At 33.5% G+C, this 22565-nt stretch overlaps 3 protein-coding genes across 3 annotated transcripts; 1 reads left to right on the forward strand and 2 right to left on the reverse strand.

Annotated features, from left to right (window-relative positions):
* Positions 1-2447: 2447 nt before the first annotated feature.
* Positions 2448-9040, reverse strand: LOC130500803 (uncharacterized). Its single transcript, XM_056995756.1, has 2 exons — positions 8889-9040; positions 2448-4731 (listed from the first exon to the last, which is right to left on the reverse strand). The coding sequence occupies exon 2, from the start codon at positions 4024-4026 to the stop codon at positions 3439-3441; it is 588 nt and encodes a 195-aa protein (XP_056851736.1). The 5' UTR covers positions 4027-4731; positions 8889-9040; the 3' UTR covers positions 2448-3438.
* Positions 9041-9736: 696 nt separating this feature from the next.
* On the forward strand, positions 9737-12026 carry LOC108837232 (heptahelical transmembrane protein 3). Its single transcript, XM_018610294.2, is given in 5 exon segments — positions 9737-10148; positions 10334-10432; positions 10524-10569; positions 11274-11774; positions 11776-12026. Coding segments are annotated over 5 exon segments (1056 nt in total). The 5' UTR covers positions 9737-9924; the 3' UTR covers positions 11962-12026.
* An 8467-nt stretch (positions 12027-20493) lies between these two features.
* LOC108831369 (gamma-glutamyl peptidase 5-like) lies at positions 20494-22036 on the reverse strand. The gene is made up of 2 exons (XM_018604920.2): positions 21638-22036; positions 20494-21190 (listed from the first exon to the last, which is right to left on the reverse strand). The coding sequence occupies exons 1-2, from the start codon at positions 22022-22024 to the stop codon at positions 20828-20830; spliced, it is 750 nt and encodes a 249-aa protein (XP_018460422.2). The 5' UTR covers positions 22025-22036; the 3' UTR covers positions 20494-20827.
* Between the last annotated feature and the right edge of the window lie 529 nt (positions 22037-22565).

Raw genomic sequence — 22565 nt, forward strand, 5'->3', positions numbered from 1 at the left:
TGCTAATTTTTCCATTGTAGGGTACCTAGTTTCGGCGTCTATCAGACTCTTGCTAGTGTAATAGACAGGTCTTTGTTCATTTTGTTCCTCTCGTACCAGCACGCCGCTAACTGCAGCAGTTGATACGGCGAGGTACAGATACAGTGGCTCTCCTACTACAGGTTTGGACAGGATCGGAGGTTCGGAGAGGTAAGCTTTCAATTGTTTGAAGGCTTCCTCACATTTCTCGTCCCATAAGAACTTCTTATTATTTTTTAGAAGTTTATAGAATGGGAGGCACTTATCGGTTGACCTGGATATGAATCGATTTAATGCTGCGATTCGTCCAGTCAATCTTTGTACCTCTCTGGTTGTCTTAGGTGACGACATTTCCAGGAAGGTCGCTATCTGTTTCGGGTTGGCTTCGATGCCTCTTTCGGTTACGAGATAGCATAGGAACTCGCCTGAAGGTACCCCGAAGGTACATTTAGTGGGATTGAGCTTCATATCGTACTTGTTAAGGATATCGAAGCATTCCCTTAAGTGGGAGATATGGTCTTCTCCAGCTGAGGATTTGACTAGCATATCATCAATATAGACCTCCATGGTTTTTCCGAGTTGCCCAGCAAACATCTTATTTACTAGCCTTTGATAGGTAGCTCCTGCGTTCTTTAACCCGAATGGCATAACCTTGTAACAATAGGTTCCTCGTTCGGTTATGAACGCAGTTTTTTCTTGATCCTCAGGATCCATCATGATTTGGTTGTATCCTAAGAAGGCATCCATGAAGGATAGGAGTCGATGGCCAGCTGTTGCTTCAACCAGGCGGTCGATGTGAGGTAACGGGAAGCTGTCTTTAGGACAAGCCTTGTTTAGGTCGGTGAAGTCTACACAGATTCTCCATTTCCCGTTTTTCTTCTTTACAACTACCGGGTTAGCTAACCAGTCAGGGTAGTGTACCTCTCGAATGGACCCAGCTTTCGTAAGTCAGTCAACTTCGTCGTTAACAACTTGAGCCTTTTCGAGGTCCAGCTTGCGACGCTTTTGTTTGATCGGTTTGAAAGTGGGGTCTACTTTCAGTTTATGGGTGGTGACGTTCGGATCTATACCTTTCATGTCATTGGTGGACCATGCAAAGGTTTTGACGTTGCTTTTCAGGAAGTCAATGAGCTCCTTTTTTGTCTCAAGAGGTAGCTCAGATCCGATGCTTACCTGTCTTTCAGGATTTGAGTCGTCGATGCAAACTTTTTCGGTGAGGTTCTTAGGGGGACCTCGAATATTTTGTTGCATTTCGCGACCCTCCTGGATCTGTAATTGCTATTGGGGGGACTTTTTGAGGATTTCGAATCCTCCCAGGTAGCAGATCCTGGAGATCTTCTGGCTACCATGCACGGTAGTTATTCCAGCAGATCCTGGAGATCTTCTGGCTACCATGCACGGTAGTTATCCCTTCAGGTGTTGGGAATTTCACGCATTGATGATAAGTCGAGGCTACTGCTTTCATCTTGTGAATCCAGGGTCTTCCTAGGATCGCATGGAACGGGGAAGGTCTGTCGATGACTACTAAGTTGGTCATTTTCATTACTCCGCCAGCTATGATCGGGAGCTTGATAGTTCCCAAAGAGGTAGCTGTTTCTCTGGAGAAACCTACGAGATTAGCTTTTTGGCCAATAATTTCGTAGTCGTCTATTTCCATCCCTTTCAGGGTGTTGTAGAAAATAAAGTCAACAGAGCTTCCTGTGTCTATCATGAGTTTAGGCACCTTGTATCCTGCGATGTTCAGGGTGACAATCAGACCATCATCGTGAGGTCTGTCAAGGTTTGAGGTCTCGCCTTCCCAGAAAGAAATCTTAGTATTGGATTCGGGGTTGGGAGGCTTAGGTCCAGTGTTAGACACAGCCTTTCGTACGTGATTCTTAATAGAATTGACGGAGTCTTGATATATATCTGATCCTCCAAAGATACAGTTCACCCTCGAGTCGGGACTCGATTGAGGTGACGGTTTGCTCAATCGAGCCTCGATTTGTAGGCTTTTTCCTTGGGGGAATTTTCTAAGAATCATGTCGACTCTCTTCTTGGGAGCTGGAGGTGGCGAATCTGTCTCCTTCTCCGGTGACCTTTCGCGTTTTGGAGAGGTATCTCTGGGACCTCTTTTCTGATAAGGCGGTGGCTTTTTGAGGTCCACGCCCTTTATTTCTCCAGCTGCGAATTTAGCTGCCAGCTGTCGTTGGAGGTCCCAACATTCTTCAGTTGAGTGCCCTTCTCGATCGTGATAGGAACAATGTTTGTTCTTATCAAAGCCTTTTGACCAGGGAGTTTTGTTTGCTGCGGCGACAGGTTTTTTTTCCTTGTCCTCCTCTATTGCATAGGAATGCTCTCCCTGGGTCTGATTATTTCGGAGGTTCCCCCTTTTATGAGGTCCCTTTGCCTCTGAGGATTCACCTTTCGAGAATAGGTTTCTTGTGGAGTTTATCCAGTGCAGTTGTCTCTTCCTCTAAAGTAATATATCTAGTGGCTTTATGAAGAGCATCATCGATAGTTGGAGGAGTATTGAGTGTTAGTTCCGACCAGAAATCTGATTTATACCACAGACCTCTTCTAAGGGCCTCGATGGCGACTTAGTCGTTGGGATTCGAGAGCTTAGTTCTTACTGCTCTGAATTTCTCGATGTAGACTCGTAGCGAGTCCCTCATTCCTTGTCTGACCTTCCAGAGGTCGGCCTCAGAGGCTTGCTTCAGGATATGGGTCGAGTACTGCTTCATGAAGGCATTAGTTAACTGATCGAAGCTGTCTATCGAGGCTGGTTCGAGACCAGAGAACCACTCAAGGGCTGTTCCGACCAGGTTATCGGCGAATGTCCTGCAGTAACCTGCTTCACATTCTTCTTGCGTAAAATGGGCTTTCACGATAGCTAATCGGAAGGCTCTCAAATAGGCCTTTGGGTCAGAAGTCCCGTCATACTCGGGGATTCTAATTTTTCGGGTATCTCTTATGTAAGAGCTGGCAATTCTGTTAGTGAATGGAGTCCCACGGGTTTTCTCAATCAAGCTATCGATTTCGGGAGCTGAGCTCGTTGCCTTGTGGACTTGAGCTCCCAATTTTTGGAGAGCTGCGTGAGTTCGTTCCATGTACCTGCGAATGGCGTCAGGTCCCTCTAGGGGAAGGATATTTGGGTCATTATTAGGTGTCTGACGAGCAGGTTCCTGGCGGAATCGTGTTGGTTCATCTTCCCATGCGGCTGGTGGGCTAAGTCGCTCACCGGCTCTTGGGTTATCGGTGTCTGCCCTTTGATACCCGTCCACATTCGGGATTGAGCTTCTGGTTTGATAAACCGAAGCTGATGTTCTGCCCCCGGATGGGAAGGATACTCCTGCTCCGGACCTTAAAGCAGGCGGCGGAGGAGGCATGCGAGTGCTCCGGTCAGCAATCTGACTGGGTGTGGAGCTGATTGTTGCTACGTTACTTCCCATAGCACTGGTGATGTGGGTTAAACGCGGGAGCTGTCCCAGTATGAGGTGTCTCGAAAGCAGATCCCCGTCCTTCCGGAACAGTGCTGCCAGGAGAAAAGTCTAAATGTCCTCTGGGGAACGAGGGATCGGTCAATCGATCTCGGAAAGTGACCCCCGGAGTTTGACGTTGCGGTGGTTGAGCTGTTACGTTTAGAGATCTAGTTATCTCTTCGAATCGTTGCTGCCGAACAGCTAGCTGATGCATCGTACGCTCATTTTCCTGAGCTTTATCCACTAACTGCATCATCATCTGACGAATCTCAGAGAGCTGAGCCTCCGTTTGATTCGGAGTGGCTTGCTGCTGAGGATTCTCGGTGACTGGAAGCCCGGGAGCTGTTCCACCTGATGATCTCGGGTTAGTAACTCCAGTGGCAGTCTGGCTCGTTCGAGCGTTAGCCGGAAGCTGTTGTCCAGATCGGTGGTCGCCACGTCGAGTCTCCGGAGTTACAAGACTGGAGCCTCCATCGTTCGGTGAGCCATCGCTCTGAATCGGGAGGTTAAGGTCAGACGGATTCGTTGTCTGATCGGTAGGATTCATCCTCAAGTTAGAGTAAGAGATTCGATTGTTTCATCCCCTCAGACGGCGGCAATTGTGAGGGATTAAACTCACCTCCTGATTTTTAGGTCAGGTTAAAGTTTAGGAAAGAGGTTAGGGAAAGATAACGCGGGCTGAATCCCGTAATAACTTATAGAATGAATTTGATTTGTATTGATAGTGTGGTAAAGAATGGTTACAAAAGATGTTTCTCTTGATGATTACAAAGATAAGGAAATGTTTAAGAGATGATGTGAATGATCGTAAAAGTGAATAAGGGTTGAATCGAATCCCCGTCTTTAGTCCTCGACTTTCTCTTTAAATAGCCTTGGACTTCTCTTGATTATCTTTAACAGATCTCCGAGATCTTCTCCGTTTGTTGAGGAATCCGCAACAGCTCATTTTGACCGAGTCATGCGCTCCTTCTGTTATGATGTGAGCTTCCTCTTCACCGTGACCTCTTCGAAGATTGCCCTTAGCTTCCAGCCTCCGGTTTCGTATTAAACTTTAGCTAAGGTCGCCGATACGCGTTGGACTTTATCTCGGCCCAATACTTATTTTGGTTCTATCGTCAGCTAACAGCCTATATTTGGGCCCAACAGTATTAACCACAAAACCTGAACATGTAAAGTAGCTCTTGAACAATATCCCCATATCCAAATGTAAACTACTCGTCTCACCCCCTCTTGCCATGGAGGTTGCTGAAACCTGTACAGAACATAACTCTGTAAAATCTCGGTCTGAATTTGGTATAAAGATCCCCACGACGGCCATATTTCACAAAGTAAATATGTAATGACAATAAGATTATTATCAAGATCCCTCATGGTCCCAAAAGCCGCCATTATTCCCATACTTCTCGATAGAGCCGATCCTAACAAAGAATATAGCTATGACTACTGATTCTAAGAAACCGCAGTACCAGCAACTAAAATCACTATTACTATTACTCCATTTTTCAACCTGAGCATAATTTTGTCCTGATAACCAAATGAACAATGAAGCAACGAAAACCATAAAGAAGAAGCATTCTAAAAAAATCTACTTAAACAAAGTTGTTGCACATATCTATCTTATTAAATTAGAAGTACCTAAAGGATTTGTTTGGTGACAAGTATATCTATTAAAAAATCTTATGCTTGGAAACATGAATAGTATTTTAAACCAGATTTTCGGATGGGCCTTTGGCTAATCTATTAAGGATTTGTTGGTGACAGGGATATCTCTTAGAAATAACTTTATGTTTGGAAACAAGGATAGCATATTACAACAGATTTACGGATGGGACTTCTGCTTAAATGAATGGGCTCTGCATTAAATTTAAAAAAACGATTGGGCTTATATATAACTTAATCATCAACATAAATATTTATTATTGTAACATGTATAATATAACTAATTATTTATTATTATCACATGTATAATTAGATTTTATTATCAAACATAATTGCCATACAATAATCATCTAAATTATTTCTGAAATATTTATTTAAGATAACTATTTATGATAAGTAAGTTATAATTATTTATGATAACTACTTAATTTCCATACAATTATCATCTAAATTATTTCTAAAATAATTATTTCATATTCATGTATATAATTCACATTAGATTTTATTATCAAACATAATAGCTACTTAATTGCCATACAATTATAATCATAATTCTTTCTGAAATAATTACATAAATATAGATGTATATAGTTCACATCATAATTATTTATCAAATATTTTTCAAATATTTGGTGTAGATCTTCTGAATTGATTTTTTTTACCATTTTGATCTCCTCGAGGTTTTATCTACAAATATCTTAACATTAAATATTATAATTATCATTTACCATAAAATTATCACATTTAAATCAGAAGATACTTGCTAATCACGGATTTATAGCCTTGAAAAAAAACGTTTCCTACTTTCCCGCAAGAATTAAAAAAAATACTATATCAATCAAGCAATATAATTGATTCATTAATCTTAATAAATTCATATTCCCAAAACGTATCATACTTTCTCGCATCAATCAAATAATAAATCATAACAAGAAATACAATTAATTCATTTTTCCTAATATATTCAACTACTCCTTCACAAAAGGGAAGTCATTAACTAACAAAATCGTAATATTCTGCAATTCGAAACTTGCAAATAATATTTTACCTAAATACTTGCTAATCACGGATTTATAGCCTTAGACCTCAAGTCAAAATCGAGAATTAGAAATATTTTACGATGTAAATATCTCACTTACCTACATAATCATAAAATTAAACACAATTTTTTTAAAAAAAAAAATTGAATACATTAAGTATATTCCTTATCTACACACAACTTGCTAACCAAGTTTTCTATTTACTAATTAATATTTATTTATCAAAAATATCTCACCTACTTATCTATATATACACTTCGTTCTACGTTAAAAACATTAACATTCACATTGCAATCAAAACCAAAACAAAAAAATGATGACCTGTGTGATTCTCAACCCTGTCAAAGACTTGAAGCCATACAAGACAAAATGGCGATCTCAGGTTAAATTGCTACATTCCTGGCAACAAAACACTTCATTCGCTGGAGAAACTCTTCGGATGGTCCTAACCGATGAACATGTAAATTTTGAGTCGCCTACATCATCATTTCTCGTATGTTTATGTCTATAGCTAAATTACATTTTGTTGTGCTTATTTTGCAGGGTTCAAAGATTCATGCTACATGCAAAAGGAATCACATCAAAACTGTTCAACGTAAACTTTCTCTATAACTACATTTTCTCTTTCGCAAGCATCAGGCCAATATCGACCAACGAGTGAGAGAGAGCAGCACGTTAATCAGTTAAGTTTCACCAAACAGATTTTTTTCCCGGAAAAAAATACTTAACACGTTGTTGTGCCATTTTTTTTTATTATCGTCCACTAAAATTAGTACATTTCTAACTAGGCCAAGTAATATTATTTACCACAGTAATATATGAGTTTTAGAGGTTCTATCCATGAATATTTTTTGGTCAAGATTTATATATAACATAAACAAAAAGACCCGCCCAGTTGGGCGGGTTAAGATCTAGTTTATTATTATTTATAGATCAACTAATAATCTCCCTAAATATCTCCTAATAACTACCATATGTCTGATTTTGAATTTAAATATCATTAATATCATTTTCTGTGCAACCATCACTAACAACTTTAGAATATCATATTATAAATCTACGATAACTAATACTCTCTCTGTCCCACTTTATGTGATGTTTTAGGTTATTACACATAGATTAAGAAAAACACATATTTTCATGTAGTTTATCTTGGTAACATAAAAATACATTAAATAAAACTAGTTTAACCAATAATAAAAAAGTACAGTATTTTATAATTGGTCATAAAATTCAAATCATATTAAATTCTACCTAGATTAGTGAGAACATCACTTAAAATGGAACAAAATAAAAATCCTAAAACACCACTTAAAGTGGGACGGAGGGAGTATAAATATTCATTAGTAGTTTACTTTTCTACGTAATAGTTGTCATATGTCGAAAAAAGAAGTTATCATATATAATACATTATTATTTCATTTCACGAGAATTATAGTGTTTTCATTCTAATTTTAATCGACAACTAACACATCAGCAAAACCAAAATTATACTGAGACATAATAATATAATAATTTAAGAAAATATGTCTACACTATTAAAAGAAAATCATTGTAAAAATTACTAGAAAATATTACTGAACAATGTATAACTATTTTATTATTATTTCTGACCGCTAATTACTCTAACCATATAAAATTTTAAATATTTTAAATGACTCCAATTGTTACTCTTTATTTAATTGATACATTTCTTTTCTAAAATATTTTATCACCTAACATTATTGTTATTATGCAATATTGTTATACACCATATTTATGCTCAATATAGACCTACAATATTTACAAATTAATTATAAAAGCGATTATATTACCAAAAAATACAATTAAGAATTTTGAAATTTTACAGAAACCTGAAATTATAACCAAAACTAAAATATAAAACTTAAAAAATATTTGTAATACTGAAAACATATCTTAAACACCCAAATATACACAAAACAGTTTGGGTATTTTGGATATCTGGACTGGAATAGAGGCTCAGGGGTCCAAAAACAAAACTCAACAGGTATTTTGTTACATCTAGAACCTGAACATGTATTTTCATATTAGTTTCAGTTCAGTTTATGGGTCGGGATAAAATATATTTATCTTAAAAAAATATATTAGTGTACATACAAAATCTTAAATAAATTAATTCATAAATTATATAATTTAAACAAAGTTTTTTATTCGACACTACGACTTAAAATAATAATAATAATAATAATAATAATAATAATAATAAATATTTTATAACATATTAATGTTCAAATATTGAAATGTCTTTGATTGCAGGGAATGAGGTAATATTTACCCTAAAGTCAATCCAAGCCTTCCATAAACTAAACCCAAAACACTAATCATTAAACCCTAAAAGAAAATATAAACCATAACCCAAATATCAAAATATGTACATAATACATCATATGAAACATTATTGAAATAGAATAATAATAAACAAAATAGCATAGTACATATTGTTGTTCAAAATTTTAAAATGTCTATGATTGCAGGATATGAGGTAATATTTACTCTAAAATCAACTCAAACCTTTTATAAACTAAACCCAAAACACTAATCATTAAACCCTAAAAGGAAATAAAACTCTAACCTAAATATCAAAATATGCACGTAATACATAATATGAAGCACTATGGAAATAGAATAGTAACAAACGGAATAACATAGTTCATATTGTTCAAATATCATAGTAAAACCGAGAACTTACAGGAAAAATGAGGATGTCTCGACCGTAAAGCCGTCGTGACTTGTAAATTTCAGAACGGAGATGATATATGTAGCAGCGATTATGGATCTAGAAGTGGGAAATTGGTTTGGTGATGGTAACTCCATGATGAACATGAATATGGATAAGATGATAATAATTATGGAAAGAGAGATATTAATTATAAAAAATGGTGACTGAAGATACAATAAATATAAATCACAGAGAAAAATTGGTGATAAGCGTACAAAGGATAAGGTGGTGGAGATGGAAAAAGAGTGGTGGTCATTTGATAATCAAAAAAGAAGAAGAAAAGTGTATTTTCTCTTTCATTATAGTATATATTTCATAAATAATGGATGTATTTTTTGTTTTGGTTAGATATTTAGTTATGGGTTATTGTGTAGTTATACAGCCTAATTTCTCTTTAAATTTCTAGTGAAAAGTTAAAAGTAAAAGTACTAGGGAATGTTACTCTGAGAATTTTTATGCGATTTTTTTCATTTAAAAGTACAAAAATTCCTACTATGTACTCACAGATTTTTCTTCATTTTTTTAGTAAATCGCTAGGTCTGGATGTGTTGCATGTGTAGTGTCCAGCAAGTTTCCAAAATTTTAACTAATCTTCTACCAATTGAGGCCATAAATGAAAGATTTTTCCAAAAGAAAGTATATGTTTTATGCATGTATTTGTGCATGTCTAGTTTTGCATGACATACGGCATCATACATTTTGCATGTCTCACCGTCACACTTGGCCCTTTAATTCAGAAAATGGATCATCGTGGCCGTAGGATAAAAAATAATAATCAGGTGTACCCAATCTCACGCCAATTTAATCTCCCCCATCCAATACAAAATTAAACACGTAAGGAACAGTATCAAACGGGACAATCACAATCACAAAGCAGAAGGTTTGAAAGAGGTACTATCTCCATATAAAATAGGAAACAAAGGACCATCCAACCTCAGATTTTCCCTATTCTTCAGAGAAAGGGACGGGCATATATTAGCTGCAGCTAGGATCTCGCCAGTAGCTGATGAAGAGACGAAGAGCAACAAATAAATCTTCGGTGATGGTGACTGTTATCAATTCGAAACGATTCGAGACGAGAATTGTAAGGAGATTGATGAAGTTCGAGGAATTGCCTGGTTATTTGCAGGATAACGAGTTTATACACGACCATTATCGATGCCAATGGTCTCTCAGAGATACCTTCCTCAGCACCTTCTCTTGGCATAACGAGACTCTCAACATCTGGACGTACGTTTCAAATCTCCTTCGTGGTTGCATGACTGATATTATAATTTTTTTTTGAAAGTTTTCTTGGTATAAACATTAGTTTAAAAAGGACAAATGTTTCCGGTGGAATTCGAACGAGCGACCTTGGTTTTCGTAATTAGGATTTAGGATTGATTCTTGGGTTTGTGATGTTGAAAACTTGGCAGGCACTTGATCGGATTTGTGTTATTTCTGTGGATGATGGTGGTGAGTTCATTAGAGACGACGGAGCTCGGCCTCGCTGGACTCTTCAATGGAATGTCCGGGTAAGAACTGCGAGGTCAAATTCGTCATTTCGTAATATTGTTTTTGTTTTTTATTTTTAATCTAAAATTAAACCGGCTTTTTGGGCGATAGAGCGTGGATAATTAGCCTCTCAAGCAATCAGCGTCTGCTTCATCATGTAAGACTTTTGTTTCTTTGTTATTTTTCAATTTCGCGACTTATCTTATCTTCTGTGACACTAAGAATAGTAAAATGGATACACATACATTAGAACTTTGACATATATCTTTGGCATTTTCTGTAGCCACCATAATAGTGTTCAATTGCTACACATAATAGTGTTCAATTGCCCCCACCATGTGTTGTTTTCGATACGTTTCTTTGGATCTTTCTTTTGTTTGTGCCCACCAACCTTTTTCGAAAATCACATTACCTTTCGTGGAAAAAGAAAACAATTCAAATTATCTTCAAGTGTTCAGTTCATGTATAAAGTTCTGCCTGGACTCTTTTCTAACTTTAAAATACTTAATACTTTCATTGATTTTTATCAAATAAATAAGCTGTTACAAGTTTCAAGTAATGGATCGAGGTAACAAGTTTTAAATCGGACTAATGATTAAAACTTTTAGATTATGTAGTAAAAATCTTAATAACATTTTTTTCAAAAAATGTTAGAAGCACAAGATGAACATCTTTAATAGATGAGGTCTATTGATTTATTCTAAAATTATTCAAACAACAATTTGTATTAATTGGACAATTTTATGATTTTCAATCATTCTCTAAATAAACTGAATGCTCATTTTATCCACCTATATGACTAAATTTTTTAAGATTCTCTTTTGTTCAATAAAAACTTTTAAAGATTCTCCTTTCCCGCAGGATTCGAACGTGACACAGTATATGTCACTGCTAAACTCTCAAGCAGAAGTGAACCATCACATCCACCACCAAGAAGTTGTTCCGAAATGGCCATGGCTTGTGTACTTAGCCGGAGCCATGGGTTGCTTGATCTGTAGCTCTGTTTCGCACCTCCTCGCTTGCCACTCAAAACGTTTCAACCTCTTCTTCTGGCGTTTAGACTACTCAGGAATCTCACTCATGATTGTCTCCTCTTTCTTTGCGCCTATCTACTACGCATTCTCTTGCCACACTAACTTCCGTTTCCTCTACCTTTCCTCAATCTCAATCCTCGGCCTCCTCGCCATCATCACTCTCCTCTCTCCAGCTCTCTCATCGCCACGTTTCAGACCATTCAGGGCGGCCCTTTTCCTTGCAATGGGATTCTCTAGTGTGGTGCCTGCTTCACATGTGCTTTGCCTTTACTGGGGCCACCCTAATGTGCTCTTCGCCCTCGCTTGCGAGCTTATCACTGGTATCTCAATATGCTGTGGGAGCAGTGTTTTATGTTAGTCGTGTGCCTGAGAGATTGAAGCCTGGTGCGTTTGACATTGCAGGACATAGCCATCAAATATTCCATGTGTTTGTAGTTTTGGGAGCTCTTGTTCATTGTGTTGCCACTCTTCTCATTGTAGATTTTCGACGAAAGTCTCTTTCTTGTGGGTTTTAGCCAGAGAGTAAGCATTAGTTTGTGATCTTTCAATTCATTTTAAAAATCTAAAATAGTTGATTCTACATGGTACTCTTAGAGATAGAAACAAGGGCAACTGCGATTGCAAGATCTATAAGATTCTGATTACCGAGCAGAGTCTTTGTACCGTAGAGACATCATCATTGGATTACCGAACATGTTATAACAAGCTTTATCATATCTTATATATTAAAACAGAAGTCATGACTTCTAATTCATGTGTGATTTTTTTAAAATGGACTATCTATTAGATTTGGTCGCACTAACATTTTGATCATTATTAATCTTTGAACTAATTTAATCATAATATCTTTTGATACTTTTCATTTAAATTTTAAATATATATATTATATATATTATATATATATATATATATCATATTTTTTTTTTTTTTTTAATTTCTAAAAATCTTTTAAAAGATCTTAACAAGATTTTAATTTTCAAAATTATATGTAATATTTTAACTAATTCCGCGTAATTAGTTTTGAATATTATATACATTAATATATTCAGTTGTTTTTATAAAACGAAAAATAAATATTTATATCTTAATTTTTATCTATTATATAATGACAATCAATCATGTAAATTTTTTATCATATGAACTTAATATGATAAAATTATATTAAATTGATAAAATTTTAAATTTATTTTCAATAATAGAAAATATTTATGTTAAAATATAATATGACGAGAGCGGCTTAACATAGCAGATTATAAATACTATATTTATAAAAAATTAACATATCTTTCACTTTTGTAGATATAATAATATATTGTGGTAAAATAATAAACATAGAAAATACTGCTAAAAAATCCAGTTTTAAAAAGAGACGGGTAAAAATTTAAATATCAATTAAAGAAAAAATAATTGTCAAATATATTTTTCATGCACATATTAATATGTTTAATAACTAAATGCAAATACAATAAGATAAATATATAATAAGAAGTAACAAATACGTACGACGGTTTTAAACAGTTGACTATTTACGACATGCAAATTATATATTATTGTATTTTAAATAGCTTTAAAATATTTAAATATATGATTAAAATTAAAAATGTATACTACAAATGTCTAAATAAATATTTATACATATAAAAATGAAAAAAAACCCGCACGGTTGTGCGGGTCGAGATCTAGTCTATATTATTAAAAGAGAAGTACACAAGAATAGAATGCCTCTTAGTTTCAGTGTATATTTACACTTCTATGGCCACTGACATTAAATAAATTTTCCTATTTTAATGTTGTCTTTTCTACTTTGATTAATGCATTTTCCAAAATTAAAATTTGAATTAAATACACAATTAAATAACACTTCCTATTTTAATGCTTTATCTTTTCCACTTACATTAATGTGTTTTCTAAAAATTAAATTTGAATTAAGTATACTTCATTACTTTTTAATTAAATCAATGTCAATTAAAAAAAAAATACATTTTTGTTAGACAAACAATTCATCTTATATATTAAAACAGAAGTCATGACTTCTAATTCATGTGTGATTTTTTTAAAAAATGACTATCTATTAGATTTGGTCGCACTACATTTTGATCATTATTAATCTTTGAACTAATTTAATCATAATATCTTTTTGATATCTTTTCATTTAATTTTAAATATATATAATATAATATATATATATATATATATATTTTTTTTTTTAATTTCTAAAAATCTTTTAAAAAGATCTTAACAAGATTTTAATTTCAAAAATTATATGTAAATATTTAACTAATTCCGTAATTAGTTTTGAAAAATATTATTATACATTAATATATTCAGTTGTTTTTATAAAACGAAAAATAAAATATTATAATCTTATTTTTATCTATTATATAATGACAATCAATCATGTAAATTTTTTTATCATATTGAACTTAATATGGATAAAATTATATTAAATTGATAAAATTTAAATTTTATTTTCATAAATAGAAAATATTTATGTTAAAAATAATAATATGACAGAGCGGCTAACATTAGCAGATTATAATACTATATTATAAAAATTAACATACTTTCACTTTTGTAAGATATAATAATATATTGTGTAAAATAAAATAACATAGAAAAATACTGCTAAAAAAAAATCCAGTTTAAAAACGGGTAAAATTTAATATCAATTAAAGAAAAAATAATTGTCAAATATATTTTTCATGCACATATTAATAATGTTTATAATCTAAATGCAAATACAATAATATAAATATATAATAAGAAGTAACAAATACGTACGACGGTTTTAAACAGTTGACTATTTACGACATGCAAATTAATATATTATTGTATTTTAAATAGCTTATAAATATTTAAATATATGATTAAATTAAAAATGTATACTACAATGATCTAAAATAAATTATTATACATATAAAAATGAAAATAAAAACCCGCACGGTTGTGCGGGTCGAGATCTAGTCTATATTATTAAAAGAGAAGTACACATATAGAATGCCTCTTAGTTTTCAGTGTTATTTACACTTCTATGCCACTGACATTAAATAATATTTCCTATTTTAATGTTGTCTTTTCTACTTTGATTAATGCATTTTCCAAAATTAAATTTGAATTAAAATACACAATTAAATAACACTTCCTATTTTAATGCTTTATCTTTTCCACTTACATTAATGTGTTTTCTAAAAATTAAATTTGAATTAAGTATACTTCATTAACTTTTTAATTAAATCAATGTCAAATTAAAAAAAAATACATTTTTTGTTAGACAACAATTCATGGAAATTATAATATCAACTCTTCGTTAACAAATCTGAACGAAAAGAATATTTCAATTTGAACCGAAACTAGATACTATCCAAATGGATTTACCATTTTGGTATCTAGAGAACCATAACCAAACTTTATCTGAACGAAATATTCAGATATTCGAATGTATTTAAATCATATTTATATTACTACAATATGTTAGCTATTTTTCGAGTTAATATCAAAGATATAAGTTATTTTAAGTTGTTTAAAATATTTGAAATATAAAAATAGTCGAAAGTAAACATCTAAAGTAGATAAACAATAATCAAAACACCAAAATACTTAAAATATATATTTATTCTTCATCCAAATATTCAAGCTAAACCTATTTTAAACTTTTAATTTAGGTACTTTGGCTTACATTACTCAAATAATTTAAAGATATATAAATTTAAAAAAATTAAAAATAATTTAAACGGGTTATCAAACCCGCAAAAATCCGAATAAAACCGGAACCAAAGTTTATAAATACCTGAATAGAGCTAGAATCTTTAAATTCAAAATCTCAAACCCGAATATATTTTAACCGAATTCGAGTGGATATGCAAATATCCACCCCTAACTTAGTCAATATAAAACGATCAAATATTACAAATATACTATTTAGTATAAATAAATAAAAACTGAAAATTGATACCCGTGCGGTCGCACGGATCAAGATCTAGTTTACATATTGAAGTTGGTGTCTTTTTAGCGTTATACCATCACCCTACTTGTTTCGTTGGATCACTCCTTGAACTCTAAACCATGGGCCGTGGAAATGCTGTGTAAAACGGCTTTGTTGACTTTGCCTCCATTACTATCTGTCCATCAAGATCAAGTGTGCAATGGAAGTTCTCTAGTTTCATGACCTTCTGGTTTTTAATTTAACATGCATGCTTCTTCAAAGGTGGAATAGCTGATAGAAACTAGGATATTTCTAGACCGCTTTAAACTTTAAACTAGGATCAGGAGCAGGTAGTCCAGCTGGAGCGATCTTCAGTTTGTCGAACTCAGACATCAAAGTCTGTAACCTCGCTTCTCTCACACGATCAGCACCTAGGTTACGGGATTTGATAGCTTCCCAAATCTTTTTCAATGTATCATGTTCTCCAATCTGAAGTATTAGCGCTTCCGGAATTGATTGAAAGATTAGAGCAATCGCCATATTGTTCTTCTTTGCATCGTTACTCCCTCGATCAATTGTATCCAAAACTTCATATAAACGAAGCATCACTTTCATGCGCATCGTCCATACAGTGTAGTTGGTCGATGCTAGCATTGGATATCATATGTCCTTCTTCATCTCAAGACTTTTATCACATGCTTGAGAAGTGACATCATCTCCTATGTTTTGATCGAATTACAACTCCTGTTGTAAACGACTTCCGAAACATGGAACTCTGATACCAACTAAAGTTGCAAGAACACACAATTATAAGAACTAGCACTTCTTAGTTCTTATTAGATTTAGAAACTCTTTCAAAAATAAGTTAATGTGTTTCTCTTTTTGTTACATCTCTTCATGAGAATTCTTTATATAGGAAGAATATACATATTTTCCTAATAATAATATGGAAACATTTTTAAACTGATATGTTTTCCTTTTTCTTTAATCCATCAAACTTCATTTTAATGAGTTAACTTGCTCCTCAGGTTAATTGGAATTATCCAACATGTGACATAGCTTTGGGCTGCGATTCATTGGGCCTTTGTCGAGGCCTGTTATGACAGTCTGATTAACCAAGTTGATTTGAAGTGTTAGTGTTAATAGTGACACTAACATTCTGTTCTCCACAAGAAGTAAGAACTGTCAAGGCCTAAACAGAAGTAGAAGCCTTTCTCTTTGATAGCAGATGAGCTTAAAGTTCGTGGCCAAGTTCAGGAAACTACATTGCAGATAGTGCAACAACCTTTCATAGAAAACATTTCCTGAATTCATACATATATAAAGGATAATTGTTTGTGATTTGCCCTTGTCTACAGATAAATAGATAAAACATTCTGAATTTTAATCCAACTCTGCTGCGTTTGTTCAACGTTTAACTGACGTTAAACATTAAAATTTATTACATAAATAGATAGAAACATTTCTGAATATTCAGTCCACATATATTGTTTTATATCTTAAAGTTGCTCGGATCTTCCTTTCAGAAAGCTTTTGCAGAGAGTCTGCCATTGTTTCCGATCTGGTTCCCCGTTTTCCATCGTTTCCTTTGCCTTATCTGCACAATCTTGCTGCGAAAAAGACAAAAAAAAGAAAACATTCAAAAGCTTGGATACAGCAACATGATAGAGTCAAGATGACTCATGGCGTCATTCTTCATAGTTCATACAACATCAAAGCATGAACTGTAACAAACAATGATTCTCTTTATTTAAACTTCAAAGCTTCCTTCTAACTGCCAACCCTCTCTTTCATCTTGATGGCCAATGAAACTATCACAACATCGAAGAAAAATGGGTCAAAAGATACAAAATAAACAAACCTCCATTAAATTCATACTGACGAGTGTTGGAACTATTTTATTAGCAATGTATTCATATGCTAAAAATAGAGTTAGTGTGAATTAGAAACGGAGGTCTAATGTGTGTGATTTGAGAAACTTGTATAAAGTTACAAATATACACATTAGATATTTGGATTTGGGTTTTGATTTGTTAGTTGGACTTCATGTTCATTAACTTAATCGTATAAACCAATATATGTGATCTTTTATATTGATAAAATATTAAAAGAAATCCATTTAAAGTATATTATTTTGTTTGAATGAGTCAAATAATAATAATTAACTCTTTATTTTCTTGGTCAAAATGTGAAATAAATTCACATAATAATGACAAGAAATAAAGTCTCCATTAGTACACCATGGAGGTTTCATTTTTATGTTTAAAATGAAACTTGTGCTTCTCATTATTTTTCTATATAAATGGCTTGTTAGCATGATAGAAAGCAGATACACATCAATAGCAAAAGAAAAAACCACATTCTCCATATTGAAAAGTTATGTTAGTATTTTTTATTTCTTGTGTCTGAGAGTACAACACAAAACTAGTTTCGCCAGGCTTCTGATAGAGTGACGCAAATTCAGAAGATTGTTTGCAGTTGTATCCTGGGACTCATTACGTTATCGAACCGTCGCACTACGGGACGTATTTTGAGTTAAGGAAAGAGATAATATCTCGCCTCTGCAGTTGTATCATCCTTTTTCTTACTCTTTGGTATAGTTTTATCATTTTTATTTTTTACAATATTCAGTAATCCGTAGTTTATAAAATACGGTTCTATCAGTCTTAACTCAAAATATTCGTTTATTGCTTTGCACTAACCGGACTGATTATTGTAAAAAGTATGTTTTTTGTAAGAACAGGTTGATTGATCTTTGAGAAAAGATATCGGAGTTGGATCTATAGGATTATTTCAAAATAATCTTTCTTCAATCTTAATTCTTTAAATTTTTTATTTGTATTTTCTTACTAACAAAAACTGATTATTTTGTGAAGTATTTTGTCATGAAAACATGAATTGGAGATTTCATGGTGATAAAGAATCTTTTCATTCCATCAGATTGCTTTAACTTGGTTAAAGTTAATTAAAACGTTTTTTCTTGACTTGGTTCATGGTTGCTTTGACTTGGTTAAAGACAATTTATTTGCTGTAATTATCAAGAATGTGATTAACGTTTTGATTTTGTGATTTCAGATTTTTTGGAACAGCTTAATTTGATTATTAAGTGATTGACCATGAGAAAAGAAAACTGATTTAAGTTTCAAAAATATGGTGAAACCATAGTCATAAATAACATTTTGATTCTTAAGGAATCATGTTATATGAATGGAAATGGATTTTTGTGAGTCGACGCCCCAGATAAAATTTGGGAGAGGTCTGCCACATATAAATCATTTGCCATAAGAAATAAAATGTTTGTTGATATTGATCAAAACATTTGTATTTCGTGAATGCTTTAATGCACATTTTTTAAAAAGGTTGACCATGCAAAACCAATGAGAATTTTCAGACCAATGTGATTGAAACTGACATGTGTATTGTAGTTTCTAAAGTCAATATGTTTGAGAATAATCATAAAAATGGTGGTTTTGATGGTACAAACAATATCATATACTGATATGTATATTTGCTAAAAGCAAAAAAAATGTTTTGGAAAAATTCAAAACATATACAAGTTAGATTTATAAATCAACTTGAGAGAACTATGAAAATAGTTGTATCTAAAATGTGAATTTCTGAGATTGAAATATATTTTAAAGAAAATTGTAATAATTTTTCGAAATTATTTTTATTCATTTAAATCTAAAAGAGTTGTAGAGTAATTTTCTAAACTCTTAAGAGATGTTAAATGTAAATAAATATGCATGATTTTGAGCTATCTCAAGAAATGTGGGGGAAGCTTTGCTTACCATATAAAGTTATTGGCAAGAGGCCAAATTAACTTAGTGATAGTTATCAAAATATGATTTTTTTTAAAGGAAAAAAAAAAGGTAGTGTTGTACACTAAGCTTTTGTGTAAAATGGTTAATTGTATCTTGAAAAGATGACAAAAATCATTAGACAATTGATCTCGACTAATCTCAAGAGATTATGTTCACTATGATGACAACCTAGGATCTTGTTATTAAAGGTGTGTCATGAGATCAAATTGTAATATCATCAAGAGGAATGGGTTTAGCCTATGAACTAAGATGAAGTTTGGCGGTAACTCTACTTATCAGATTGGAGATCCCAAGAAATAGGTTCAAGGAGACAACTAAGTCAAACTAAATCTGCCCAAAGCACTGTATGACTTCGGTCTATACCCAGTTCCTAGGATGATTAAACAGTGCTACATGTAAGGAATAGAGGATAAGCATTTGCTTTTAATGATTTGTGCCAATTGTTTTGAGATATGAATGGAGTAGTACATGATACTCCTCTAAACAAAACTAATGGCAAATCACCTTGTGGGTGTGAAATGGGGCCGTTTCTAGGAGAATAAAATGGCTATATTCTCTAAAGTTCACTCATGATTACCAGGAATGTTCACGGCCAAAATGAACACAATAGAGAAATTGGTTTTGTGAGAGAATGAAACTGTGTTTTGGCTATTGTCTAGGTTTACACCAAAGCCCGGGAGGTTCAAGACATCATGGCCACCTCCTGGCCGAGTAAATCCGATAGCTATTAACAATGACTGGTTCAAGGCTGAAAAATTGCTACCAACTCATCATGCAGTGAATTTCTCGTTTGTACTCTCAAAAGTCCTTAGTTGAGTCTTGTTGAGTCTTGTCGAGTCTTGTCTAGGAAGTCAAGTCTGTCGAGTCGTCTAGTGTGTAGAATCATTTCTATTCATGTGGAGGATTGTTGGAACTATTTTTTTAGCAATGTATTCATATGCTAAAAATAGAGTTAGTGTGAATGAGAAATGGAGGTCTAATGTGTGTGATTTGAGAAACTTGTATAAAGTTACAAATATACACATTAGATATTTGGATTTGGGTTTTGATTTGTTAGTTGGACTTCATGTTCATTAACTTAATCTTATAAACCAAATATATGTGATCTTTTATATTGATAAAATATTAAAAAGAAATCCATTTAAAGTATATTATTTTGTTTGAATGAGTCAAATAATAATAATTATACTCTTTATTTTCTTGGTCAAAATGTGAAATAAATTCACATAATAATGACAAGAAATAAAGTCTCCATTAGTGCACCATGGAGGTTTCATTTTTATGTTTAAAATGAAACTTGTGCTTCTCATTATTTTTCTATATAAATGGCTTGTTAGCATGATAGAAAGCAGATACACATCAATAGCAAAAGAAAAAACCACATTCTCCCATATTGAAAAGTTATGTTAGTATTTTTTATTTCTTGTGTCTGAGAGTACAACACAAAACTAGTTTCGCCAGGCTTCTGATAGAGTGACGCAAATTCAGAAGATTGTTTGCAGTTGTATCCTGGGACTCATTACGTTATCGAACCGTCGCACTACGGGACGTATTTTGAGTTAAGGAAAGAGATAATATCTCGCCTCTGCAGTTGTATCATCCTTTTTCTTACTCTTTGGTATAGTTTTATCATTTTTATTTTTTACAATATTCAGTAATCCGTAGTTTATAAAATACGGTTCTATCAACGAGGCGGTCAATGATCTCGAAAAGAATCTCTTTGTTGTACTCAGGATGGCCTTGGATGCTGAGGAAATGATTCCCGAAGGAGGCCATTTCGACGTTGCATTTGTCTGAATAACCAAGCAGTGTAGCTGATTCAGGGAGCTCCAAAACTCCGTCTTGATGGCATTTTATAATGGCTAATGAATTCGGAGTCTTCTCTCCCAAGAAACCACCTGGTTTCACTGCGTCTGTAGTCATTGTTATGTTTCTTAGCCCCATGTCTGCACCTCTACTCGCTCTTCCGATTTTCCCTCCTTTGATTCTACATAGTATCTGCTTTTAACAACAACAAGAGAATGAATCATTCATTCATCAAAAATCTTTTGAATCAAGAAATCTAATAAAATGGTACTATAACTTCTCGTTTATGTTTTAACAAAACGAACCAAGAAATTTTTAATTCTTCTTTCATGTATATTATTTTGCAAAAGATGATTAACGTTTTGTGATCATTTAAGAAAACGCAACCTATACGCAAACAAACAATATATGCTTCCCTTTCACCATACACCCATTTCTTGATTACATTAAGTTTCAAATAAATAGCTTCTTCTTTGCAATGCATAGTGTAACAAAGAGTGTTACAAATATTGTTGAATCTGAGTGATTATTAAACCAAATGGGTTTGTGGATTTTGAAAAGCCATAATTACGTATAGATTTTAGGGATCAAATCAAATCAGCAATTATAATCATAAGAAAATAATTCTAGGATGAGAACCTGATGGCCGAAGCAGATACCGAGAATCTTCTTCTTCATGCCGTCAAGTTTTTGACAAAGCGAACAAAGCTTAACGATCCAGTCGGCGTCACCGAAAGCGTCATGGAGGCTTCCACTGATAACGAATCCATAGTACTTATCAAGATCTTTCTCCTCCGGAAACTCGCCGTCGATCACTCGGAAGAGATCCCATTGCTCTCCTTCTTCCCCGAATGTGGAAACGAACACGTTGAAATAACCTCCGTACGTCTTCTTCACGAACGCTGAATCGGACGTAGCGAGAAACACAGCGAATCTCTTTTGTTCAACCATTATTCTTTTTCTTTTTGTGCTGTTGTTTTGATAGACTGATTGGATTAAAAATAGGGAAATTGCACTCAGTAGCATTCCAAAAAACTATAATTAAGCACTAGCTAAAAAATAAAATGCCTCTAACATTCTTATAATATATACTATATTGCCCTCACTTTTTGTTTGTTCTTATTTTTGTTTTATTTTTCTTTCGGTAAATCTTTCTTCAAACCATTACTATTTTTTTCATACCTACATATATCAAATTATCTTTTTACGATCATATCATTCCAATGACCACCGCCGCCATTGTTCCTATCTTATATACATGATCATTTGTTTTTCTAGAATCGACCATCAGTTGTTACTTCGTGACCATCATTCCCGTTCCGGTAACCGCCACCACTGCTGTAACCACCACCGCAACAGGTTTTTTTACCGTCGTTTCAACCACCACCGTTTCCTCCGTAACAACCATCACATTTTCCTCCGTAATCACCATCAAATTTTTCATGGCCTCATTATCACCACGTCCACCATTATTATAGCAAGCACGGGTCCCACGAAATCCATATCTTACATTACATCTTTCCTATCTATCTACTGATTCTTCATAACCACCATCACATAAATCGAC

This window comes from Raphanus sativus, unplaced genomic scaffold (assembly GCF_000801105.2).
Source record: "Raphanus sativus cultivar WK10039 unplaced genomic scaffold, ASM80110v3 Scaffold0040, whole genome shotgun sequence".
Lineage (NCBI taxonomy): Eukaryota > Viridiplantae > Streptophyta > Magnoliopsida > Brassicales > Brassicaceae > Raphanus > Raphanus sativus.